Source organism: Myotis myotis, unplaced genomic scaffold (assembly GCF_014108235.1).
Source record: "Myotis myotis isolate mMyoMyo1 unplaced genomic scaffold, mMyoMyo1.p scaffold_m19_p_7, whole genome shotgun sequence".
Classification (NCBI taxonomy): domain Eukaryota; kingdom Metazoa; phylum Chordata; class Mammalia; order Chiroptera; family Vespertilionidae; genus Myotis; species Myotis myotis.
In genome coordinates, this window is record NW_023416379.1 from 20,121,032 (window position 1) to 20,145,374 (window position 24,343).

The following is a 24,343-nucleotide window of genomic DNA, read 5'->3' on the forward strand; positions in this document are numbered from 1 at the left end:
GTGTTAATCCTGTTCACCAAAAGTTCACAGGTTTGATTCCCAGTCAGGACACAGATCCAGGTTTCGGGTTCAGGAACCAATCAGTATTTCTCTCTCACGTTGATGTTTCTCTCTTCCTCTCTCTCTCTCTCTCTCTCTACAATCAATAAAAACTTTTTTTTCAAGAGCACATTCTGAGGTTATTGGGAGTTAGGACTTCAGCATATGAATTTGGGAGGGACACAATTCAACACATAACAGTATATCGCTGTCAATGTTTTCAGTGTGATCTTATAGAACAAATGCATGATTTATTTTTTGTACAAAATAGGAAAACTGAAAAAGAAGTGAATTGCTTTCTTTTAAGATGGTGGAACTCCACAGGAGCTAAAAGTCATATTAAAAGATGCCACTCCTTTACTCTGCCCACTAAACTAGACATCGTCTTCATAGAATTATATCTTTGAACCTCAAAGTACGCTATTCTGCAGAGCGAGAAGGGGGTTTCTCATGGTTACCCAAGTAGAGAAAGAACCAGTATAGAGTCTACAACTCTTAACACCAATCTCATGTTCTTCCAATTACACTGTCAATTGCCCTTGTTAGTAACTGCTTTTCTTTTGTATGTGAAGAATAATTATGGCTACTCCAGAAATGTTACCAGTTTTTTTCTTCATGGTGGAAGACTAATTTTAAAAAAATTATTAGCATGTAGCTGATATGTTTGTCTGAAGCCTTTGATTGTAGCCACAAATATCTGTGTACCTATTTTCATCTCTAATTTTAGACTAAAACCTGTGATGATAGGAACTGAATTTGAGGCACCCCACACTTTCCCATTCTTCTTAAGTCAGCGTCTATGAGTAATCACTGGAAGGTATGGGCACCTTCCCTTTTCCTGGGAGCCAATTTTTCAGATGAATGAATTTTCACTCTGCCCCCAGTCCACATTAGCTGTGTTGTTGTAGATAAGAAAGATACGTTTATCAGGAAATGTTTGTACACCTGAACTCCCCTTGCCTGTGCCGTTTTAGTGTTGCTGTGTATAAGACAGCTGATAATTTAAACTTGATTATTCCCCATAACACGATATCCGATGAACTCACGGTCTTTTGTCTTTTACTCCCATTTCAGCAAATTGATGGAGAAGCGTTTCTGCTTATGACGCAAACAGACATTGTCAAAATTATGAGCATTAAGCTGGGCCCTGCTCTCAAAATTTTCAATTCTATCCTGATGTTCAAAGCTGCAGAGAAGAACTCTCACAATGAACTTTGAAGATGGTGAATTTTGGATACCATCAGCTTTCTGCTTTAAAGCTCATGTTTTATTCAAAGCACAAGGACAGGTAACTCCTCAGTGAGAAGTCTCCAAAACTCAGAAGAGCAATGCGATCAGATTATTTATATTCCTCCAGAGACAATATATATGAATTCCTATGAAAGTGCTTGAGCTTTTAACCAGGTACTGTCTAACAACAGTCATCCTTTGGTTCTGTTCACTGAGCTAAATTTATCTTTGTAAATCTTTTTGAGGCTGGGGGGGTGGGAGGAAAGGGAGGGCTTCATTAATTATTTATGGACAATGGGGGGCAGAGTATGACTTTTTGGCATTTTATAAACATTGATGAATTCTCTTTCATGTACACTGTTTCTTTTTCAATACTTTCAGGAATCTTTTTATATAATCAAATTTCAACCTAAACCAAAATAGTGTCTAAACCTGGCTAAGTTTAGCCAGTTGGACGGTTGGTTATCTGTATTGTTAATTCTGTGCCATATTTTGAATTGCAACATTATGCTAAGTATAACTTTGCAAGTCATGATATTGCCTAACTGCTTGTCATCGTTTGTTGGGGCCGAATAGTTGTAAAAATCACTTTTCCTTAAATCTGTGTTTTTGCTTTTGCACGTATTATGAAATGTTAAACAAATTACGTTCACCAGCATCTTTACTATAATTACCAAAAATCATGTACATAAGTAATGGAATTGAAAAATAAAATATATCAGCATAAATAACTTAGGTGATGTAGTTGAATGGCATCCGTCTCACCATCGTGATGCCTTGTGTGCTGGGCTCTTGTAGAGTCCACTGTCATGGAATATGCAGTTACATGGGGGGAGGGGGGATTGTAAGGATCTGAAACTATTTATGAGATTATCTTGAGCTTCTCTCTAATTGTTATTGAGGTGCTTTTCAGAGATCGGTGAAGGGCTTGTTCTGTCCATAGAAACACTAATCCCTAAGCAGCTCTGTCCCAGATCTTGCCGTGTCCTCCAAACCCGAAGGTGTTCCTTGAGGGCTGGCTGTGGAGAGAGGTGTGTTGACTTGACTGAGAAGGCAAGGTGTGAGGGAGCAACACCAGCAAAGATTCTAAATGCTCACAGAACAGGGAGGCGACTTCCCAAAACAATCACTCGAGAACCTCCATTTCGGAGAGATTCCTTTCTCTGTGGAACAGTTCGCCTCACTATGTAAGCATACAGATGCACTTTAAATGGAAGCCCTTGATTACCTATACAATGATAGCTGGTAGTGTTTCTTTTGCAAGAATGCATTTCCAACAAAAAGGTAAATTATTTTATCAGCCTTTGGATGTAATTTCAGGATTGAACATTAATTCAAGGTCTCTCTTAAAAGTAGGAAGTAGGTTTGCAGCATGCTGTCTGAATTCTGGGCAAGTTCCACCCCTCTTTAGTTGCTCTTTTTTTTTTCTGGTGTAGAATTTCCTTTCCTGTCTCCCCCACTTTCCTCTCCCCCACCCCTCCCCGTGGAGGTCTGTTAGCAGTCTTTTGCCTATGTCATCATTCCAGGTAAAAACAGGGTTATGATATCTAGTGTTCCTTCCTTTCTTTGCATGAATCTGCTTAAACAAGTTTTGCTCTGTTAATTTTCATTTCCTTTTTTTATGTTTTGTTCAGAATTTGTACATTCAAATTGCACTTGTTATATCTGACATGAATGAAATAAAATCTTAATTGCAGATACCTCTTTACATATGTGTGATTTTTAAGAAAACTTGTCAATAGGAGGAGAGCATGAGAACAGGAACAACATCAACTGGGACGGTATCACACGGGTACTCACTAGCTGTGTAAGGACTGCAGGATTGAGAATTGTTTGTCAAACTATGTCCCTGCCCATGTGAAGAGCGACAAAAAATTCAAAACTGAAATACATACATAGCCCATGAACACAGACAATAGTGTGAGGAAAGCCTGGGGTGGGGCAGGGGCTGAGTGGAAGGGGCAAAGGAGAGGGAAATATGGGACATCTGTAGTAATGCAATAATAAAAAAAATTCTATTGTTATGTCAAGTAGGATTCACACCCATTGGGGATTTTTCTTTTCTGGCTTAAAGTTTATATAACAAAAAAAAAGACTTAAATCTTCCTGGATTCTAAGCAGCATGTTAAGATAGAGGCAAGGCATGGAGCATCCTTAGAGTGGAGCAGTGCCCCTCAAGAAGGGGGAAACCTTTCCCCCATTCCTTCCTGGGGATACAGTCTCAGTCTTCACCGAGGAAGTCGGGGTCATGATGGCAGAGAAGAGCCTGGAAGGGGAGAAGCAGGCTAGGGTTAAGACAAGGGAGGGACGGGGAATGTGCAACTGGATGGGACCTTTTCCACCTAAAGGCATTTTCAAACATTTCAGGGAACATTGTGCAAGCCCAGAGAGACCTGCCTGTAGATTGAAATACAGCCCCTGGCTGCCATTTTGCAACTTTTTGATTCTGGAGAGTCAGCCTCCAAGCAAAGCAGGGTTCGGTTAGTCCAGCAACATTGGAAATTTGCCGAGTGGCCGGGGCGCGCTAGGCACTGGAGATAGGAGCACCACTGAAAGATAATAAAGCTTAAGTGAATCTGCCCTTATGGTCAGCTCACATCTTTGCAGCCAAACCGCCGCTGTTCCCCATAGACCCACCGCCATCCCTTCACCCAGCCTAAAGGAATAAAGAGGCTTTCCTTCAACTTCAGCCATAGACATTGCAGGCCCCCAAAGGGAAGGAAGCTTTAAGAACTTGAGAAATAAAACCAATTATGAAATTTAAAAAGTGTGCGTGGGGGGTGGGGGCGGCGCTAATGGAGAAAATAAAGGAAAGTAAGGAACAAAGGCATATTCTAGTTAAAGGGAGGAAATGGAAACGAATAGGAGGTGGTTTATGGGAAGGTGACACGTGCCAAGTTGCTGTGTATTCTTCCTGTCGATTCCTGTGCAAGTCGTTAGTACATGGTCGCTGTGGAGTGGGCAGCTTCTCTTTCATCGTCTTATCTCATTGGCTTAGCATTTTAATGAACATCAGGAGAAACATCTCCAAGCAATGGTCAGACCAAGGAGGCAGCCCACAGCCCCCAAATGTGCAGCTCCTGGGCATTAGACTTTCAAAGGTGGGCACATCGAGTTAAGAGCAAGGTCATGCCCTAACCCAAAGACTTAGCAAATATGAAGTGTAGTGCCTTTTAAAAACGAATGCACCCATGAAAGTGTAACTGGGACCATGGTATTTCTCAAATCAAATCAAAATAAATAAACAGGTGCTAGCTGGTTTGACTCAATGGATAGAGCGTCGGCCTGCAGACTGAAGGATCCCAGGTTCGATTCCGGCCAAGGGCACATGCCTGGGTTGCGGGCTTGATCCCCGGTAGGCAGGCGTGCAGGAGGCAGCCAATCAATGATTCTCTCTTACCATTGATGTTTCTATCTCTTTCTTCCTCTCCTTTCCTCTCTAAAATCAATAAAATATATTTTTTAAAAAAATAAATAAACAGCTCTTTAAGTATTATTTTATTACAGAATTTCAGAAAATTTAAGTATTTAGGATTAAAGACAGAAAGCATTGAGCCCTGGCCGAGTGGCTCAGTTGGTTGGAGTGTCATCCTGTATAGCAAAAGGTTGCAGGTTCGATCCCCAGTCAGAGGCAACCAATTGATGTTTCTCTCTCATATTGATACCCCTCTCTCTCCCTCCCTCTCTCTAAAAATCAATAACAATGTGTCCTCTGGTAAGGATTTAAAAAATGCATTGAAATTCATTTACATCTTTGAGACAAAATGATTTCCTAATTATCTACCACAACTCTAATTCAAACAATTTTTTGTAAAGTCTCGGCCGTCCCAGAGATCAATTCTAATACAGTGGGGCCTTGACTTACGAGTTTAATTCGTTCTGTGACGGAGCTCGTAACTCAAATTACTCGTATGTCAAATCTTAAAGTGAACGAGTGAGACACGTGATGCTGGGCTGATGTTGTGGCGTTCACTGCGCCAACTAGCAGTGGGGTATCTGAAGCTGGCTTGTAACCCGAATTTTAGCTCGCAACTCAAAGCAAAAAATCGGCCGAGAGACGGCTCGTATCTCGAAAAACTCGTTAGCCTGGACGCTTGTAAGTCCAGGCCCCGCTGTACAATATTTAGCATTCTATTACGTGACCGGGTGTTGAAACCCTCCTTCCTTTTCCTTTTCTTTCATAGAAGGAACGTAGGGACTGTGCATATCAAAAATCTGTGTCTCCAGGAAGTGGAGCGTTTGGGACAGTCGACTCGGACACTGGATCCCAAACACATGAAAGGCAGCTACTAGAGCAGCCAGGCCCGTAACACAGTCGTCCACTTTTGTGAGTCTTTCTTTTTCTAAATACAGAGAAAATTCACAGACATCAATGTTGAAAGGGTTTTTAACTTCTAACACGGGAGTGGACACTTGCACCTGAAAAAAAAAAAAAGGAAGTGTAAAATAGCTAAATAATACAAGGTGTCTGGATTTATTATAAAAAATGAGCTTGTTGCAAATTAGCATATTTGTAAAAGTGACACAACATACTTCCAAATAGACCACCATCCTGCTTTCAAATAAGAAGCTGTGAGATGTCAAACCAGCGATCACTGATATAGGGCATACCTTCTCATTCACGATGACAAAAAGGCTGGGATCATCCCCAAACACATCTGGGAGGAGTAAACATGTGGCTGTCATCTTCATATCTGTCAAAGCAAACGTGCTTACAGTCCAAGTAAAATGAGCTTTTCCTAACTGTTGTAGCAAAGCCAGTATAAAGCACCTGGATTTTTTAAAAAATCGTTACGTCTACAGAGAACAAACGAGCCTTCTTAGATTGGTGTTTCACAACCATTTTTAACCAACATGCCCATCTAATAAACATTCAAGATCTCGTGTTCTGTCCCCCAGATCTCTGTCCTTTTATCAAGCTCTACGTTGTGATCTAGGTTATGAAATTAACAGATTATTGGTTCCCTAAATATACTTTATAGGATCAAGTGTCCTTTTTGTATTTATACCCCAACACCTCCTATTTGAGAATTTTTTTTTTCTCTCCCATATGTTGTTTCACTAAATTTTACTCATTATGAAAACAGAACTTTTCCAACCATCCTGAATTATACAGATGACTAAGGCCAGAGAGCCCCACTCCCAGGCTTACTAACATTTCAACATGTCCTCATCTGTGTGCTGTTTCATTTTTTCTTGCAGCGCAATGTTGATTGGATTGTCCACCACTGAAAAAGAAGTCAGTATATTGTCTGAATAGGATTCCAAAACGTGCCTTGTTTTCTTATAAATATCTGTTCTTGTAAGAAGATGAAATTCTTTGAACATCTGAAAGAAGAAAATGATATCAGATCACTAGAAAAGCTAATGAAAGGGAAGTAAATAACTCTTTAGGATTATTTTAAACTTTGAATGTAGTTTAAAGTATATACCAGAAATTTCAGTAGCTTTAGTAAAGAAGTAAAGACTTAGGACAGAGAAGGAGGAAAGAATGAAAGTCTGAAGTGAGCAGGAAAAGATAATTAATGGACATGGCAAACTTTGACCCGTAGAATTAAAACTTTGGATGCAGACCCAATTAAATGGGTATATATGCATATTTTAGCTATTGAGGTTACCTAAATAAGATTAAGATTCTAGGATCTTACGTTTCTTTACGTAAAAACTACATTGTTACGTTTTGGCAGTGTCCAACAAGAGGCAAAAAGAAAACTTAGATTTTAAGAGGCAAACCTTGAAAAATACCAAAACTTAGTGTTGTAAGGGATCCTAGAGAAAGAGGAGAGCTTTAGAGACTATAAGATCAGCTAGAAATAAACTGTGACAAGATATTTGAGTACAAGGTGAAAGCAAAACCAGTTTATCTTTACGGAATCCCCTGTTCTTAAGCCACTGGCTAAGAGCTTCCCCTCAGAGACTTCCACCATCACTGCCCCCCTCCCTACTTCCTGTTCACAGGGAACTAAATCTGAAGGCAGCCAGTGCAGGTCATTAGAAATAGGCCCCAGAAATTCTCACCAAATGGTCCTAGTTGTAGCCAAGGGGGCCTCACACACCCTATTGAGATTCACACTTGCTGCCTAGTCCTGTTTCCACTTCAAGAGGAAAGAGACAAATCAATTTGGACACTACAATCAGAGAGTATTATAAGCGAATAAAAGTACCTGATAAGGGCACTTCAGGAAAGGAAACATTTTAAGGATGTCCTTCAGAGGTGTTCTGCTGCCAATCAACTTCCTTCTTATTTGCAAAGTCTGGCTCATCCTCTTATCGATTTCCCTCCAGTCCTTGACTGTTTTCACATATTCTTGCTGGAACCAGCTAATATGTTCATCTACTTCAGAATCTAAACAAATAGCTTCTTCCTGAAAAATATTTTCAAAATATCAACATGTTGCATATTTAACATTTCAATTTTACCCTTCATGAAATTTGAATTATAGGCTGCATTGCACTCATTTTATATTTTATATAATATAAATCATATTATAATAATGCACTCAAAAGATGCGTATCATCATGTGTAATTAATTACACTTGGCATTGAACATGGTTAGCAAATGGACAATCTAACTGTGAACAAATCAGGTAGCTAATTACTGTGGAATTATCTGTTCTCTTGACAGAGCTATGAGTAACTTCATTTCCTACATACCCTTTTACATGGAAGTCTAGATTATCCAGAAGGTTCACACTTAACAGGAATGCTTATTTCTACTCATTCAATTTTAGAAGATAAAATATTAAGAGATCAAAAGGTTTTAAATTAATGTTTGTTATTGTTTGCATTTTTTTCTTTTTAAATGTCTTTTTATAGTTGCAGGACCATGTCATATAATCCAAATTCAAAATAATCACAGTGGGTACTTTGTGTTGCTAAATTATTACACTGTTAGTTATATTCACTGTACATTTGGGTACACTGGCTAGAGTGGGCTAGGATGGCTAAGAAAGGCATATTCTCATTAAAAATCAAAGACAGCCCTAGCTGGTTTGGCTCAATGGATAGAGCATCGGCCTATGGACTGAAGGGTCCCAGGTTTGATTCCGGCTAAGGGCACATGCCTCGGTTGCGGGCTCAATCCCCAGTAGGGGGCGTGCAGGAGGCAGCTAATCAATGATTCTCTCTCATCATTGATGTTTCTCTCTCTCTCCCTCTCCCTTACTCTCTGAAATCAATAAAATATATTTTAAATAAATAAATAAATATCGAAGACAATCAGCTTTAGGAAAAAAGAAAAGAAAAAAATCCTTCTGGGAAAATTAGTTGAGAGGACACACAGGTGAAACCACACTTGAATTAGTATCTTGACAAACTGTCTACCTGACCAGAATGGGAACAGATGTTGCCTGTAAAAGATGAAAATGATGGTAAGGAGTCTAAAATGCTCCACTTCTTTAATTATTGTCAACTGAATCCAGTGGCGTTGGCAGAGCCACGTCCTGGAAACACCTTGCCAGAGGCAGGTGTGTTGTCAGCCTGACCTTCAGCTCAGGTGCCAGGGGGTGGGTTTCATTATCTAAATCCAGCCAAGCACCAGGAACAAACACGATTATCCGGGCCCACCCAGAAGTGATGGTTACAAAGAAGCCACAAGAATGCACATAATCTCCTTTGTCTTGGGCTGTAGTAAAACTTCCTAGTATTTTGTTGTATAAAATAAACACGCTGTATCAGCTCTGGGTCCCTGTCTCTCCATCAGAGGACAGTGGTCCCACCTGGCCCCAGCTTTTTCCTTCCATCTCTGTGTCTGTCTCTTTCTTTCATTGTCTCAATCCCCAGCAGCCCCTACTCAGGAACCGGACCGCTCTCTAGCCGGGCTGGACGCAGAAAAGAGAGAAATATTTACAACCCAATATGTGGCTCTACTAATAGCAAGTAAATATACCAGCAGCAGAAGAAAATAGAATACATAGAATAAGTACATTTACTAACATAAATGTGTTTGTGGTGAAATGTTAGGATTTACCTACTCGGGTTGGATTGGGTTGGAAATAGAATTGAGGGAGCATGAGATTTAGCTTCCATAGTTGGCAGTTTGGACATCTTCCCTAAGGAGTTCAATCTACTTTATTAGCAGGGGACATTTTTGTTTCTGAGGATATCTGGGTGCTGTGAGATAGTTAAAGAATATTGGCTTTTAGATAACTAGGACCCACATGGACATTACATATAGCAGACCTGCTGCTGAGGGAAGGATCTCCAGGCCCTTGCTGGGTCCTCAGCCTGACAATCCTCACAGTCACCTGGGTGGTGTGGGATCCCTTCTGGACAAAGTTATAGAGTTTTCTACTGACACCTTGAAACTACAGGTACCTAACCCTACAACACAAGTATTAAAATCTTTCTGTAGCAATAAGAAGAGCAAGAACACAAGATGCATTTTAAGATGCCAGGAAGATATTCAAGGATCCAGAATGTTAGTGATTTTCTAGTTTTTTTGAAGGTTGGAAAAGAATAAACATGAGATGTTCAATAACAAACTCTGCTCAAACTGGGTTCGGAAAAACTATTTTGGAACTATTGTCATCACATTATTTGCTATGCAAAACACAGATTTTGTTGCTTTCTGACCACACCAAAAGGACATCTGATTTTGTTTTAATGATTTCAAATGTTACTGCTTATTATCCCCAAATCAATCAACCGATCAATGAGTTGTCAGAACATTTCAAGATTCAGTCTTACTTTTATTTGGGCGATTTTCATTTCATCAAATCTGATATCTGCAAGAGATTTCTTTCTCTGGCCTCTTCGATGTCCAAATTTACACTTATTTCTCATCACTTGTTCATCATCTTCTATGGGTCTTCTCACATATTTAAAGCGATCTTTCAGGGCTCGTTTCCATAAAAACTGTGTAAAATAACAAAACAGAACCATTGCTCTTCAAGGAGATTTAAATAATACCACATACACAATAAAAGTTTGTATTTATCTAACACCTTTGGGCTTCAAATCTTTTCACATCACAGTAATAGAAACATTAACTCTATCCTTCCATTTACCCACACAACAATCTTATGCTATTGCTATAAAAATTGTAGTCCCTAAACTAAAAATATTTTTCCAATGACATATAGCTATTGAGTAAATATAGTCGCTATTGATTTTAGATTCTTTAATTCCTAAAATTGTATAATTTTCACCTTATTCTTCTGTCTTCATAAAGTACTCCACTTATTTTAAAAATTATTTTTTCAATTACAGTTTACATTCAATATTACTTTGTATTAGTTTCAGGTGCACAACATAGTAGTTAGACAATCATACACTTAATAACAAATGTACCACTCTAATGAGGAATATTGAAAATGGGGGAGGATATGCATGTGTCGGGGCACTCCTGCTGGCCCCCTGCAGGGGATGGAGCCTGCAACTCGGACATGTGCTCTTGACGGGACTCGAACTAGGATTCTTCAGTCTGCAGGCCCATACTCAATCCACTGAGCCAAACCAGCTAGGGCAAGGCTATTATTTTTAAAGGGCAGAGATGAATAAAACGGTCACTCACAAAGCCACAGCCGTCCTCGTCCAGGAAAGGGTGGGCCTGCAGGAGGGCGTTGACCACATCGTTATACTGCTGGGTGCTGGGGTACCTGTTCAGTGCAACAGGACATGTCTCATTCCAAGCTGCCCAATCCCTTCCTTTACACTGAGTCTAAATTACACTCCCTTTTCTTCAAATCTTTCCATATAACAACGGAGACATTCAAATATTGGGCAATGTTGGATTTATGACTGATACGTCATCCAAAACCTGAAAAGGGTTGGTTCCTAATAAATGCTAGTTTACTCTGACAGTAGATTCTCCCCCAGAGCAACCAGCCTGCCCTGTAATTACTCACAGTGAGCCTTTCAGATACTTGGTCATGTCGGCCTGGAGAAACTCAATGATCCTTATCCTCATGCTGTGGTCGGGACACTTCTGCTCTGCTAACAGGCAACTGACATCATAGGGAAACTCCGGTAAAACATAGGACTTCGCCCACTGCAAGGCTTTATTCCTTGCTAGAACATGTTTCACATTTCTTCTGTTAAACAGAAACACAAGAGTGAAATCTCATTTCAAATATACCTAAATTATCCATTTTCTACATCCTGAGAACTTCTGATATAAAGCACTTTCCTGAGACCTAAATATATGGAAGTCATCAATCCGTCTTCCATCCATTCAGCTACCCACAAATGTTTGAAGGCTCATTAGGTATCTCCGTTTTCCTTCCCTTTGCACACTCGTAAGTTCGGGAGCGGGGGAGTCATAATAATATAGACTTTGAATAAAGCCTGAAGTTGGGAAGAATATTATTCCATCTATCTTGAAGAAATAATATGTAGCACATAGCTCAAAACTGAATAAACAAAAAGAGTAAGTTGCAATTCAGCAGTAAGGCATAAATAAGTCTTAGCAGCTAAGAAAATTCCTCTAATTAATTTATCCTGCTGCTGTTTATAGCAAAATATAAGATCAACTTAATTTAGTTGGTCTTGGCTACTTTAAAGGTAAACTTAATTTCTCAGTAAAAAAAACAAGTATGAGAACCCTGCCGGTGTGGCTCAGTGGTTGAGCATCAACCTATGAACCAGGTGGTCACGGTTCAATTCCCAGTCAGGGCACATGCCCGGGTTGTAGGCTCAGTCTCCCATGGGGGGCATGCAGGAATCATTGACTCTCTCTCATCACTGATGTTTCTCTCTCTCTCCTCCTTCCTTCCTCTCTGAAATCAATGAAAATATATATATTTTAAAAGTATCAGATACTCTTATTTCATTCAGATGAAAGTTTCTACCAAACATTATAGAAAACTATACCTACAGAAGGCAGATCAGCAGTTGCTTGGGGCTGGGGGTTGGGAGAGAAGATAGGCTGCAAAAGGGAACAAGGGAATTTTTTAGGGCAGGTGTCCTCAAACTATGGCCCGCGGGCCACATGCAAATACAAATATTGTATTTGTTCCCGTTTTGTTTTTTTACTTCAAAATAAGATATGTGCAGTGTGCATAGGAATTTGTTCATAGTTTTTTTTTAAACTATAGTCGGGCCCTCCAACGGGTGTGAGGGACAGTGAACTGGCCCCCTGTTTAAAAAGTTTGAGGACCCCTGTTTTAGGGTAATGGAAATGTTCCAAAATGGATTGTGACCAGGGATGCACAACCAGATAAATCTGCTAAAATTAACTGAGCTGCACTGCCGGGAGCCGGTCCATCCTTGCTGTTTCAAGGGACCTGGCATATATGGCATACTGTTCTCTATATGTTTGCTCACCTTCTTGGCACTATGTGTTTTAACCAAGGTCACCTCTCTGAGAAAGGTTGTTTCCCCAGGTAGGGATTTTCCCCTGAAGTTAGGGAGGGAATAAAATCCCTCAACTAAGTGCCAGGCGGGTAATTAATCACTTTAACTACGAACAATCATGCTTAAGCTACATAATCTTTACTCCCTGGAATGGAGATAAGAAACGCCCTAACCTTTGTAATAGAGATTGATAGGATTGAATCAACTGGTATAAATACAGATGTAACAAGACAACAAGAGACAGAACTTAGAAGACAGAACCTACACAGAACCTAGAGACAGAAGAACTTCGCTGGAGAGAACAAGGCAAAAGATCCTGGACTGAACCTGACTACAGAAATTGGCAAGAGAACCTGACTAGAACCTGGTGACTGAACCTGGCTGGAGAACCTGGATAGAACCTGGCTGGAGAACCTAGCGAGGGAACATGGCTACAGAACCTGGCTGGAGAACCTGGAGAACCTAGCAAGAGAACATGGACACAGAACCTGGCTGGAGAACCTAGCGAGGGAACATGGCTACAGAACCTGGCTGGAGAACCTAGCAAGAGAACATGGACACAGAACCTGGCTGGAGATCCTAACCAGAACTTCGCTGGAGATCCTGAACAGAACTTGCCTGGCGACCCTGACAAGAGAACCCGGCTATGATGATCAACTGAACGCTGCCTCTGTGTTGTTCCTTCTTCGCCGACTCCGTCCACACCTTTGGGGACCCCTGGACCTGCTGGGGTTGGACCCCAGCATCTGGCGCCCAAACAGGGACCCCTTAGGTAAGCCCCCCCGCACTCGGGATGGATAGGACTCCACCATAGGAAGAGGGTGGATAGTCTTCGCCGACTCCGTCCACACCTTTGGGGACCCCTGGACCTGCTGAGGTTTGACCCCAGCACTGCACACTTTAAATGGGTGAATTTTATGTTATATAAGTTACACCTCAATAAGGCTATTTATAAGATTAAGTATCAGAACCACTTTAAAACTTTAAAGTTAGTGACTGATCATTAAGTGTGTAAAAGAAGACTCTATAGTAAAATTTCCAAGTAACAGGTACCCAGAGGCACGAAGTAGCTTTCAATCCACTTCACTCATAAGATTGATTGGAATGAAAATAAAGGAATAAAGGCAAAGTAGAAGTCAAAAAACAGAAAGAGTTTCCAAATTAGCCTGAGTAGGTTAATTTTCTGGCACTGCCATGGAGTCCTTACTAGTCCTAGGAAAATTGACTAGGTGAGATGAGAGTTGAAAGGTCAGGTTCCTTACAGTGGTTCTTAACCTTCCTAATGCCATGACCCTTTAATACAGTTCCTCATGTTGTGGTGACCCCCAACCATAAAATTATTTTCGTTGCTACTTCATAACTATAATTTTGCTACTGTTATAAATCGTAATATAAATATCTGATATGCTATATGTGTTTTCCGATGGTCGCAACCCACAGGTTGAGAAACGCTGCTTTAGAACATTAGGTCATATTTCCTAAGAATGCATGAGATACAATGAAACATGGGGAATAAAGAAAAGAGGAGAAAGCACTTTCCTCTTTTTATGATACGCTCCCTTCCTTTGTTTCCTCGTTGGCAGTCAGTACACCAGTGGTGAAAGCATGTCCTAGCTACAATAAGCACACCAACAATTTAACACCAGATTCAATACAGCAACGGGTCATTTCCAGGGTCAATCTGTGCTTCAACCCAAACTACTTCCCAGTATGTTACTCTCTCATTTCATTCATTCAATCAATATTTACTGCAGCTGACTGTATCGCAATTACTCTTCCACAATCCCTATTTCCATTCTTATTAGCACTGATACTGTTTGTTTAGGTCCCCAGGTGAATCTAAGGCTATAGTCGGTGTTGCCCTGCTCGCTGGCAGAGCATAGAGCCTCCTCAGCTCTCTAACAGCATCTCTCACCATTCCAGCCTCTGCTTTCTCTGCTGAGATCTCTCACTTCCCCAAAGCACTTACTCCAAGTAGGATCCCCTGTGCTTTTTCAGGTGTTTGTACATGCGCATTTGCTGTTCTGCTGTGAATGGCATTCTCTCCTGCCCCATTTTCCTTCAATGAATTTCTAATCACCTTTCAAAATCCTCCCTCAGTTTTTGTGAAGCTTCTCCCCAGAGACCTTCTCCACACTCACTTTCCTGAAAGCCCTCTTTCTCCCTCTTCTATGCTATTTCTGTGCCCGCGAGTTTCTATTTCTGCATATTTGCTTAATATTGCCATTACTAGCTTACTAGTACACACCTGTCTTACCTACAAGACTCTGAGTTCCCCCAGGCAAGGACTAAATTGCATCCCCTGCCTGCCACTGTCTAAATAATACCTAGCTCATGGTGTATATTCAGTAACTTTTAGACTGAACAAAATGGGAAAAATAGATTAGAAATCAAGCTCACTTTGGATCTCTCTAAAGACTTCATATGATATTTATAGAAATGGACAGGAGTCAGAGAGTTACTTATCAGTAATGCCAGCCCAATTTCCCGGACTCTACAAGTCCTGCTTGCCTGGGTCCAAAGACATCCTCCACTGAACAAAGTATCAATTCTGTCTTAGGGAGCCAATATTCCTTACTCAAACATCATCTAGTCAAAGTCGAAGGGAATATATGTAATTCAATTAAGATGAGACCACAGAAATACTTCTTATTTCTGTTCTTTCATGTGGTAAAAGTTTGTTGATCACCTATTCTGTGCCAGGCATTGCCAAGGTGAATCAGACTGGTTCCTCACCACCACAGCCTCTTCCCTCCCTCCCAGCGCTGGACCTCTGGAGGACATGAAAGTGTAGGAAGTAAAAAGAGGAATCCCACATCTAACTGGGATGGGTACTGATGGAATTGTAACCGGGCTGGTGCATTTCATCGAATCTTCTCTTTATTTTGTGCTGGATAAGATGCTCACATGACTGCAGTGCCCTCTTCTGAGCTGTGTGTGGGATAGTGCCTACATACAATCCATCACGTGTTGACCCACTGACATTTACCTTACTGAGTATGGGCATATGGGTGAGGTCATTCTCCTACATTCTGTAGCAGTAACGAGACCCCCCCCCCCCACTAAAAAATATCGTCATTAAAACAATTTTTAAATATGCATGAAACCATGACTAATTTTATAATTATGCCCAAAGGCAGAAGCAAAACACCTGCACACATTTAAAGTTCCAGTGAAGTGTATTTTAAAGTAACATTTAGGAAATATCTACCTATTTATCTGATTTCATGGTTTATTTGGTACTAAAGGGGAAGTGAAAAGTTTTAAATGGTGTAGATGGAAAACAAAAATATCACTGCAAAAAAAATCTTTTCCCTACGGATCACCAATACATGCTGAGTATGAGACATTGTAATTATTCCATCAAGAAAGGGCACTTTAGCTCGGCCGGCATGGCTCAGTGATTGAGCGCTGACCTATGAACCAGGTGGTCATGGTTCAATTCCAGGTCAGGGCACATGTCTGGCTTGCAGGCTCGGTCCCCAGAAGGGTGCATTCAGGAGGCAGCTAATCAATGATTCTTCTCATCATTGATGTTTGAATCTCTCCCTCTCCCTTCCTCTCTAAAATCAATAAAAAAAATAGTGGAGGAAGGAAGGAAGGACGGAAGGAAGGAAGAAAGGAAGGAAGGAAGGAAGGAAGGAAGGAAGGAAGGAAGGAAGGAAGGAAGGAAGGAAGGAAGAAGGAAGGATGGAAGGGAAGGGCTCTTAAGCAATGCAGTAAAAAGCCTGATATCAACTATCACTGAAAAAAAACTGCATTGTGTCTCAGTACCCTAGGATTTCATCCATGGGGACACACATGCCTCTACTAGAGATTATTCAAGAGCCAAAGTCAGGTGAACATTGTGCCTCTAGAACCTTCTTTTTCTTCTTGTCTGCAAAGTATCTGGATGGAAAGCACATTCATTTTAGGGAACATATAAAAAGATATCACAAGCATAATGACTGCCATCTTGTATGATGTGATAACAGCTGAACTTTAATATGTTATCTCATTTGGACTTCAAGGACTACATATGCCAGTTCCCATCCTATATTGTGCATAGGCCACCTGGAAGGCATTTTGGAGGAATCAGGATTCAAACCCAGGGGTGTGAGACCCCAAAGCCAGCTCTTGATCCACCATTCCTTCCTGCCCCCATAGAGCAGTTGGCTTTTTAAAAGCCCTGTAGCCAAATACCATCAACTTCCTAGCCTATTATGTGTGAGTGACTTATAAACTCCTGGAGTTTAACTCTGTTAAAAAGTTAGCATATTTAGTATGAATTGTATCAAAAGATCTAAAAAGAAATAGAGACTAAAATATTTATCCTGCCCCATGAAACATTCATGTTTTCATTGGCTCACATATCCTCCGTTCAATTTAAAAACTACTGCTTAGCCTCTGTGTGCCAGGGACTGTGCCAAATCTGTGTTTACGAAAAAGGCCTGGTCTTTGTCTTTGAGGTGCTTTCAGTCTAATGAGGGACTACAAACTTTAAAGTCATCAATTTCATCATCTAGTTTTACAAGTAAAGCAAAGATTCTGTGCATAGGGGACCGGAGTCCTTGCCTGGCCTGGAACGTCAATGAAGGGGCTCCTGAAAGAGAGATTTTTGAGCAGAACCTTCAAGGATGAGAAAGTAGGTAAAGAAAGGCAGCAACGAGGCAAGGCAGTCATGTGCCAGCCAGGCTGAGGAGGGCAGAGCAGCACTGACTAGGACAAACCCATTCTCACAGAGAGAAGCAGGGAATGAGGTGCACAAGAGAAGCAGGACAGAGATAGGCATGGCGTCACATGGCTCCATCAGAGGAGGGGCAGCTCTACCCCGGGCTTCCCCTGGTGCTAGGAAATGCTTTTCTTACAACAAACTCTCCTCATCTTAAATTACAGTGGATTTGTGGTTCTCGCACCCAAATAAAGGAGGTCATTTGTAGACATGTTAACTCTGAAGTGCTCATGGGTAGAGAGATGGGCAGCAAGGGGTCAAGTGGATTAAGGGAGAATTTATGATTAGAAAGACATGGCAGTATTCGGCTCTGGTTTTGAAACCATCCACTTTCTCTCCATTTCTGAGCCAGTCCTCGTTTCTCCTCCCCTCAGTACTTGTAGGTGCTGTAAAGACCGAGAAGCACCACGAAGCACGAGGCTGCTCCTTTGACCCTATGAAACCACAGGAGTGTCCTGCCCTGCCGGTGTCACAGGCCCGCGATGAGGATGGAATGCCAGCCGAGGGCTTAGAAAAGAGAACAGACCTGCATGAACAGAAGGCTGCACCCCATCTCCCACTGGCAGCAAGCAGGGAGAAGGAAGAAGTCCAAAGGAAGGAGGAAACGCTACTTGGAGCAGTGCTGTGCAGACGGGCACTCGGAATGAGTGCCCTCCATGTGCTTCCACGGAGCTAGCACTGGGCAGGCATTCTCTATTTTTAATGCTCACAAGAGAACCATGAGGAAAGTATCATTATTCTTCCCACTTTGCAGATGAGAATACCGATTCACAGAGGCTCTAGGGACGGACCGCTGGGACTAATGATTGTTTTCCTGTCTCTGCTCACACCTGAACACTTACAGGAGGGACTGGCTACTTTTGGAGGCTTTGTGGTGAAAGGAGTGCTTGAGAACCACATTCCTGGGTCCGGTTCTCTAGGTCTATAGTTGTCCTTTGTTCCAATGTAGCCCATATGTTGAAATATTACACCATCTAAGTCCAGTAGTATCCCCTTATCTGCATAGGATCCCTTCCAAGGCCCCCAGTGGATGCCTGAGACCATGGGTAGTACCAAAGAACTATATATATATAGACTCTGGGTTTTTTTCTGTAACTATGATAAAGTTTAATTTGTAAATTAGGCATAGTAAGAGATCAAAAACAATAACTAATAATCAGATAGAACAATTATAACAATAAAATAAGGGTTATCTGAACACAAGCAATACAATATTGCCAGTCAATCTAAAAACTGAGATGGCTACTAAGTCACTAAGGAACAGATAGACAGTTGGACACTGGACATAAGGATAATTTACATCCCAGGAGGGATGAAGCGGGATAGTGCAAGATTTCATTACACTACCCAGAACACTGCAATTTAAACTTACGAATTGTTTATTTCTGGAATGTTCCATTTAATATTTTGGATGGTAACTGAAAACATGGAAATCAAAGCTGTGGTTAAGGGGTGATTACTATATAAGGAAATGTTTACCAAACACCTCCATCAGGTATAGTCAAGTTAAAACAACAACTACAAAATTCAGAACAAAAACAAAGACTCCTCAAATGGCACATTCTAGCTATAGGACATTATTTTGTGGCTACTGCCTATCACCCTGGACAGTTTATAACAGATTAATCCCTTTTTTTCCCCTTAGCAGTGTATACTTGAAAGATGAATATAATCTTCAAAATTTATCTTTTCCAACATGAAGATTAGAAAATTTAACCTTCATCTTTTACCAAATATCTTCATCACTCGATAAAAAAAAAACTCCCTTACAGGAAAACAAAATTTTCACTTATGTGAAGTCTCATTAAAAAAAAACACACAGCAACAACAACAACAAATATTATATCATTTGGCTTTAGATGTTTAGAAGTTGGTAATCCCACCTCTGTTTCAGTACTCTTTGGTCAATTAGTCTATTATCAAGGTTTTCAGCTGGATATAAAGCTTGCATCTGCTCCCCTTGGTTGGCTGGACTGGAGGACTGTTTATCCCTGTTACCAAGAAAGAAGAGGTGGGTGAGGAACTAGTCAACAGGAGCCTCAACCATTGACATCAAAGAAACTGTGAAAGTAGGTGGTAGCTCATAGTTAACATAGAATCTGTGTCTACTTCCAAGATCCACATTAGTCATGACTAAGATAACGGAAGGAAGAACCCTCTGGGGTCATCTCACTCAGTAGTTCATATATACCAGGAGACAGACTGATGCCAGTTCACAATGCTATTTTCACCAATTGGTCATATTTATAATGGTGGCAAGATGATATGTTCCTTTAAAATGATGGTAATAATAAAATGTACCTTTATTGTTTAATATCCTTATTTGGAAAAAATAAATGGAGAAGGAGGAGGAGGGGGAGGAGAGGGGAGGGGAGGAGAGGGGAGGGGAGGGGAGGGGTAAGGGGAGGGGGAGGGGGAGGAGAAGAAGAAGAAGAAGAAGTGCCAGGAGTTGATCACAATTTTCTAACTTTCTGTTCAGTGATTTTTCTTCCAGCTTCAACAAGAGCAACAACCAAAAAGCAGCTGCAAATATTCCTACCTATTATAGATTCCTAACATTTGCCTAAGTCTGAGTAGGATGCTAAAGTCCAGATGTGGCCTACAAATCCTTTTTAAAATAACATACCAGGCAACCATTAACCATTAAGGAAATATGCGCTCAAGTTGAAACCCTGATCTTGAACCCCTGGTCTTGAATGCCATTATAGACTCTCTAGAAGGAGTCTTAAGCATCATTTATTCTATCTGCTTCATTTTATAGTTGAAAGAAAAGCCAAGCAACTCTCCAAGGCTATATCAGTAGCTAATTTCAGAACAGGTATTTGAAATCAAGTGTTTTGATGCCTAGCTACAGGGTTCTTTCTGCTACACCAAGTTTCCTACCTTTATTAAGCACTTCTAGAGAGGTTTTAATTAACTTGCATATTTTTGTGCCTCTTTCTATTATGATTTCTACGTGACAACATATTTGTCAAGTGACAATATATTTGACAATAAGCAAATAAGCTGACAAACATTTTAACCAAATATAACTAATAAGCCCAACTGCAACTGTGGTTTTGCACCAGAATAATTTAACCTGAATACAAGACAACACAATCCTTAAAGTAAATCACCAGCTTATTGGGTAGAGTGTAAAAGCCTCCCTCATAAATCCCTGGATAACCAGTGTTCCAAGTCTTGGCTCCATTCGAAAAAGGCTTTCCTAACCAGGTTAGCAATGCTTAATATTTAACACAAGACAATTTTGGTCTAGGATAAGAAGAGATTTTTCTCAAAAATTATGATACTCCTACCATCAGTGTGAATAACAGGGAGTTAGGTACTGCATGACTTTTCACAGCCCACAGAAGAAGCTGCAGGAATGTCAACATTTAGCAATCAATCCAATTCAGTGGTAGAACCAGGAATGAAGCCCAGATCTCCTGGCAGCCCAGCGGTTCTCATTTACTAGAGAACATTATAAACGAATTTGCAGTGGAAAGAAACAAGGCTGTCTGTGTACTTCCAGCTTGTGCTTAAGGCCATATCGAGATTACAGTCAACAGAAGAGAACTTCTAGCTCAAAGTCCAACTCATCCAAGAATGCCGGGAATTCACTTTGAGCTCTGTTTGAGGTTCTCACCCTCCCATTGCTGGAAGGAGTGAAAGCATGCAATGGGGCTTCATCAAAAGTCACCTATGAAGAAGGTGCCTTTGCATAGATATGCCAAAACATGTAGAATCTCCAGACGTGTGGACCATCCCTTCATGCCTACCCATCCCCCTCCATGTCCCAAATGTCCAAATACTCTAAAATCAAATTACTTAAATGAGGTCTCTCTAACTTTCTATTGCTTATCAGAGAGCAAGACAAAAATATCGGTTATTACAGTTGTAATCTGAAAAAAAAACACTGAAGTAAACACACAGGGTGGATTTCAGCAAACACCACCATTCTATTTTTTAAATGAATGCATAATTGGTCTGCAGCAATTATTTAACGTTAAAAACCTAGCAAAAAGTCTCAAAATATGGAAAAAACCAAATCAGGATGTCTGAAATGATCCGGGGCATAGATTTATACAATGAACATTTTAATTTTAAAGTTCCTGTTATCATTCCTTTTCCTTGCAAAAGACAAACAAACAAATGAAAACATCCCTAAACCTCAAAGCCACCATAAGTTTTCTACATGATTTTCGTGGGATGCTATCATAGCCTTCAGCATTCCAAGAATACTCTTGAGAAACTAGAAATCCTTGTAGCAAAAGTGTTCAGCCAATTATTGTGAAGGCCTCTAGCAAGTTATATGTAAAGGCTCTAGAAGAGGACATAAATTAGCCACGAAAAGGAATCCTTGGCAAATAAACACATACATCAATAAACAGCAAAGGAGCAGCAGAAATGCCTTTCCCAAACCCTGATTTTAAGACCTGAAGGGCAGTGATCCATTTCTACTCACCTTGTATGTACATTTCAACTGGTTGTTACAGGGTTTTCTATATAGGAACCCTAACAATTAGAGTCAGTGTTTAAAAAGTGGTGCATTTTTAAAAAAATGTATATCTTGATTCATAAAACTGTGCAAAAAGTGTTCTTTATGCATAAGTTAGAAATACTGTACACACAAGCTAGCTGAAAATGGTCACAATTTTCAGAGGTTTAACCCCAAATATCATGCATCGAAAATGAGGAATTCATGCAGACTTACTCTGGGGCTGCTGCTGCTTGTATGACCAGAACTGGTGCTCTCGGGCTTCCTGGGGATTCCAGTCCTTGACTCCCCTGCTTATATTTTTTAATTAAATCCATCAGAACCGCCTGGTGTCCAATCTTTTTTACCAGTTGCTGAACCATCCGATCATTAAGTGCTAGAAGAGCGGCCCCACTTACTTCTTCCTCTGGGAAAAAGAAAAAGGAGAGTCTACATGCCTGCCTGGAAAAGCACTGGAAAACACGACATTCTGGGCAATATATATATATTTCGGGTGTTACAAGGATCATCTACACTTTATACTTGTTCTCTGGTGCTATAAAATGTTCTGTATTTTTAAAGATAGAACACTGATATTGCACAATTCCAAACTGATATCTAAGAAAGTACTGGAACATGGAGTCACAATAAAATAATATTTCTTCCACATTATCACCTTCCCATTTTTGATTCTTTCTTACAGGCATCATTTTTATAAGGAAAAAAAACCTTCTCAGGAAATTACTACCAATAGCACCTGCCACACAACATTTCAATACTTGTAAATCCAGCACTGCACAAAATGCCTGCTGCAGTATTTATGGACAAAAGTGGTACCAAATTATATCAAGTATGTATGTTATGTAACTCTTAAGACTTTATTTTATTTGAGTTCTTTTTGAAATATTACAGTCTCATGTGAATACTAGATCAAATGCAAACAGTCAGTCAGGAAATGAAAGTTCCCCACAGCAGCAAGTCTACATCCCACTCACAGGCATTAGGCAACAAAAGCAATTATCAACAACAAAGGACACCCAATATCTAGGCTGCTCAATTAACATTTTTTTAAAAAGTGTAAGCAACTCACCTTGAAACCTATGAACTAGCTCTCCTAAGTTTTTCTCCACCAACCAACTGCAGACCTGGTCAACGGACCAAGTTTCCATTGCTGTATCCTGTAAATAAATACACCTACAGAATAAAAGGTTAGAGAAGGATTCTTTAGTTTTTCTTTCTGATTGTTGTTTTATTTTATTTTAATTTTTTTACCAACTGGCTCTCTAATCCCAGCTTCTTCCTTTGGGAGACTCAATTCTAAACTTCTTTCAAGTTATTGTTTTCTGAATACATATCTAAAAGATGCTAATAAAACAAAAATTCTTTTTAAAAATGAGACCAATTTGAACCTCTTTCCTAGTCTCGTTGCTCAAATTGCTCCACCTTCTCCTACTTTTTTCCCACAGGCATCCCTCAGCTGTACTAACAGGCAGCCACAGACTGCTATGGCCCCCAGTCCTCTACCATTAACACCCAGGGTTCTTCACAAAGAAAAGGAAGGTGTGAAATTCACCACTACTCGGCTCATCAGGAAGTGGTTGACATTTACAAAAGGGGTGGGCTGGGGAGGAAGGGAGGAAGGATCAGAAAAAAGCCTCACAGAGATACTTAGTAAACCAAGACTGGTTAACCCCTTATGGCTCCCCAGCTAGCAGAGAGAGTTTCCAGCCGCTTTGGACTGCTTTGAGGTGTTCGCAAGAGGAAGAAGTAGGGGCCAAATTTCTCAGCAGAATCTGAGTATTTCTTTCCCTTCTTCCAGTTAAGAGTGTATTCCATTCAGCTCTGGAAACTTTCTTAAACACCATGATGATTTTAAGATAACTAGGGAAAATTAATAAATTGAGAAAACATTTTTAAAAAATTTAGGGCAGACTCACAGTGGGAAAATTGATATACTAATAATTGTAAGTGAAAGAAGTACATACAGAGTTTAAACTAATCCTTAACTATTCAGGTATGTTTGCATGCCACTGTTCTTCCTTAACTACTTAGAAAAATTAAAACAAGTATACCAATTTCAATAATTTTTTCCTACTTCCCATAGGCAGCTCATTCTCCTTTATTTATTATCATTCAATCCAAATTATATTTAATGCACTGGGGAGAATTGGAAAAGAAACCAAAACATTTTAATGTTTTAATATTACTTTCAATTTCACCTTTCAATCAAAATGCTATACTACAGATTTACTTGTGCATAAAGACAGGAGAAAGCTTCTCTTACAGAAATCAAAGGAAAGAAAAAGTATTTATTAGCTCTTATCTTTCAATTTTATTGCTAGAAGTTCTCTCAGTTAATATTGTATTTTTCATTTCTGTGTATTTGAATTTCCACATCAGAGAGTGCTGGAAGGGAAAACATTTACCTTTTATATTTGACAATCTGAAACGACAGCAGCCTTCAAAATCACTTCCTAGAAAACAAGTCTAGTTCAAAGTAATGACCCACATTCTCCTAAGTATTCACAAACGCCAAGTTGCAGAATTGAAAACAAGGGTTAAACACAGAAGAACGCCTCAGAGAATTGCAGCCCTGGGTTTAATTTGCTCA

At 40.2% G+C, this 24,343-nt stretch overlaps 2 protein-coding genes across 12 annotated transcripts in view; one reads left to right on the forward strand and one right to left on the reverse strand.

Moving 5' to 3' along the window:
* The window catches only part of L3MBTL3 (L3MBTL histone methyl-lysine binding protein 3), an 87,331-nt gene extending 84,362 nt beyond the window's left edge, over nt 1-2,969 (forward strand). For all 11 annotated transcript variants that reach the window (XM_036316946.1, XM_036316951.1, XM_036316952.1 and 8 more), the window contains one exon: nt 1,114-2,969. In XM_036316946.1, the coding sequence (XP_036172839.1) occupies nt 1,114-1,257 (144 nt within the window). In that variant the 3' untranslated portion in view covers nt 1,258-2,969. The remainder of the gene's footprint in view (nt 1-1,113) is intronic.
* Nucleotides 2,970-5,264: 2,295 nt separating this feature from the next.
* SAMD3 (sterile alpha motif domain containing 3) lies at nt 5,265-23,247 on the reverse strand. Its single transcript, XM_036317489.1, has 10 exons — nt 22,823-23,247; nt 21,970-22,159; nt 19,160-19,267; nt 11,119-11,304; nt 10,785-10,869; nt 9,959-10,126; nt 7,434-7,634; nt 6,426-6,597; nt 5,881-5,963; nt 5,265-5,688 (listed from the first exon to the last, which is right to left on the reverse strand). Exons 1-10 carry the CDS (start codon nt 22,899-22,901, stop codon nt 5,404-5,406), a joined length of 1,557 nt encoding a protein of 518 aa, XP_036173382.1. The 5' UTR covers nt 22,902-23,247; the 3' UTR covers nt 5,265-5,403.
* Nucleotides 23,248-24,343: the final 1,096 nt, after the last annotated feature.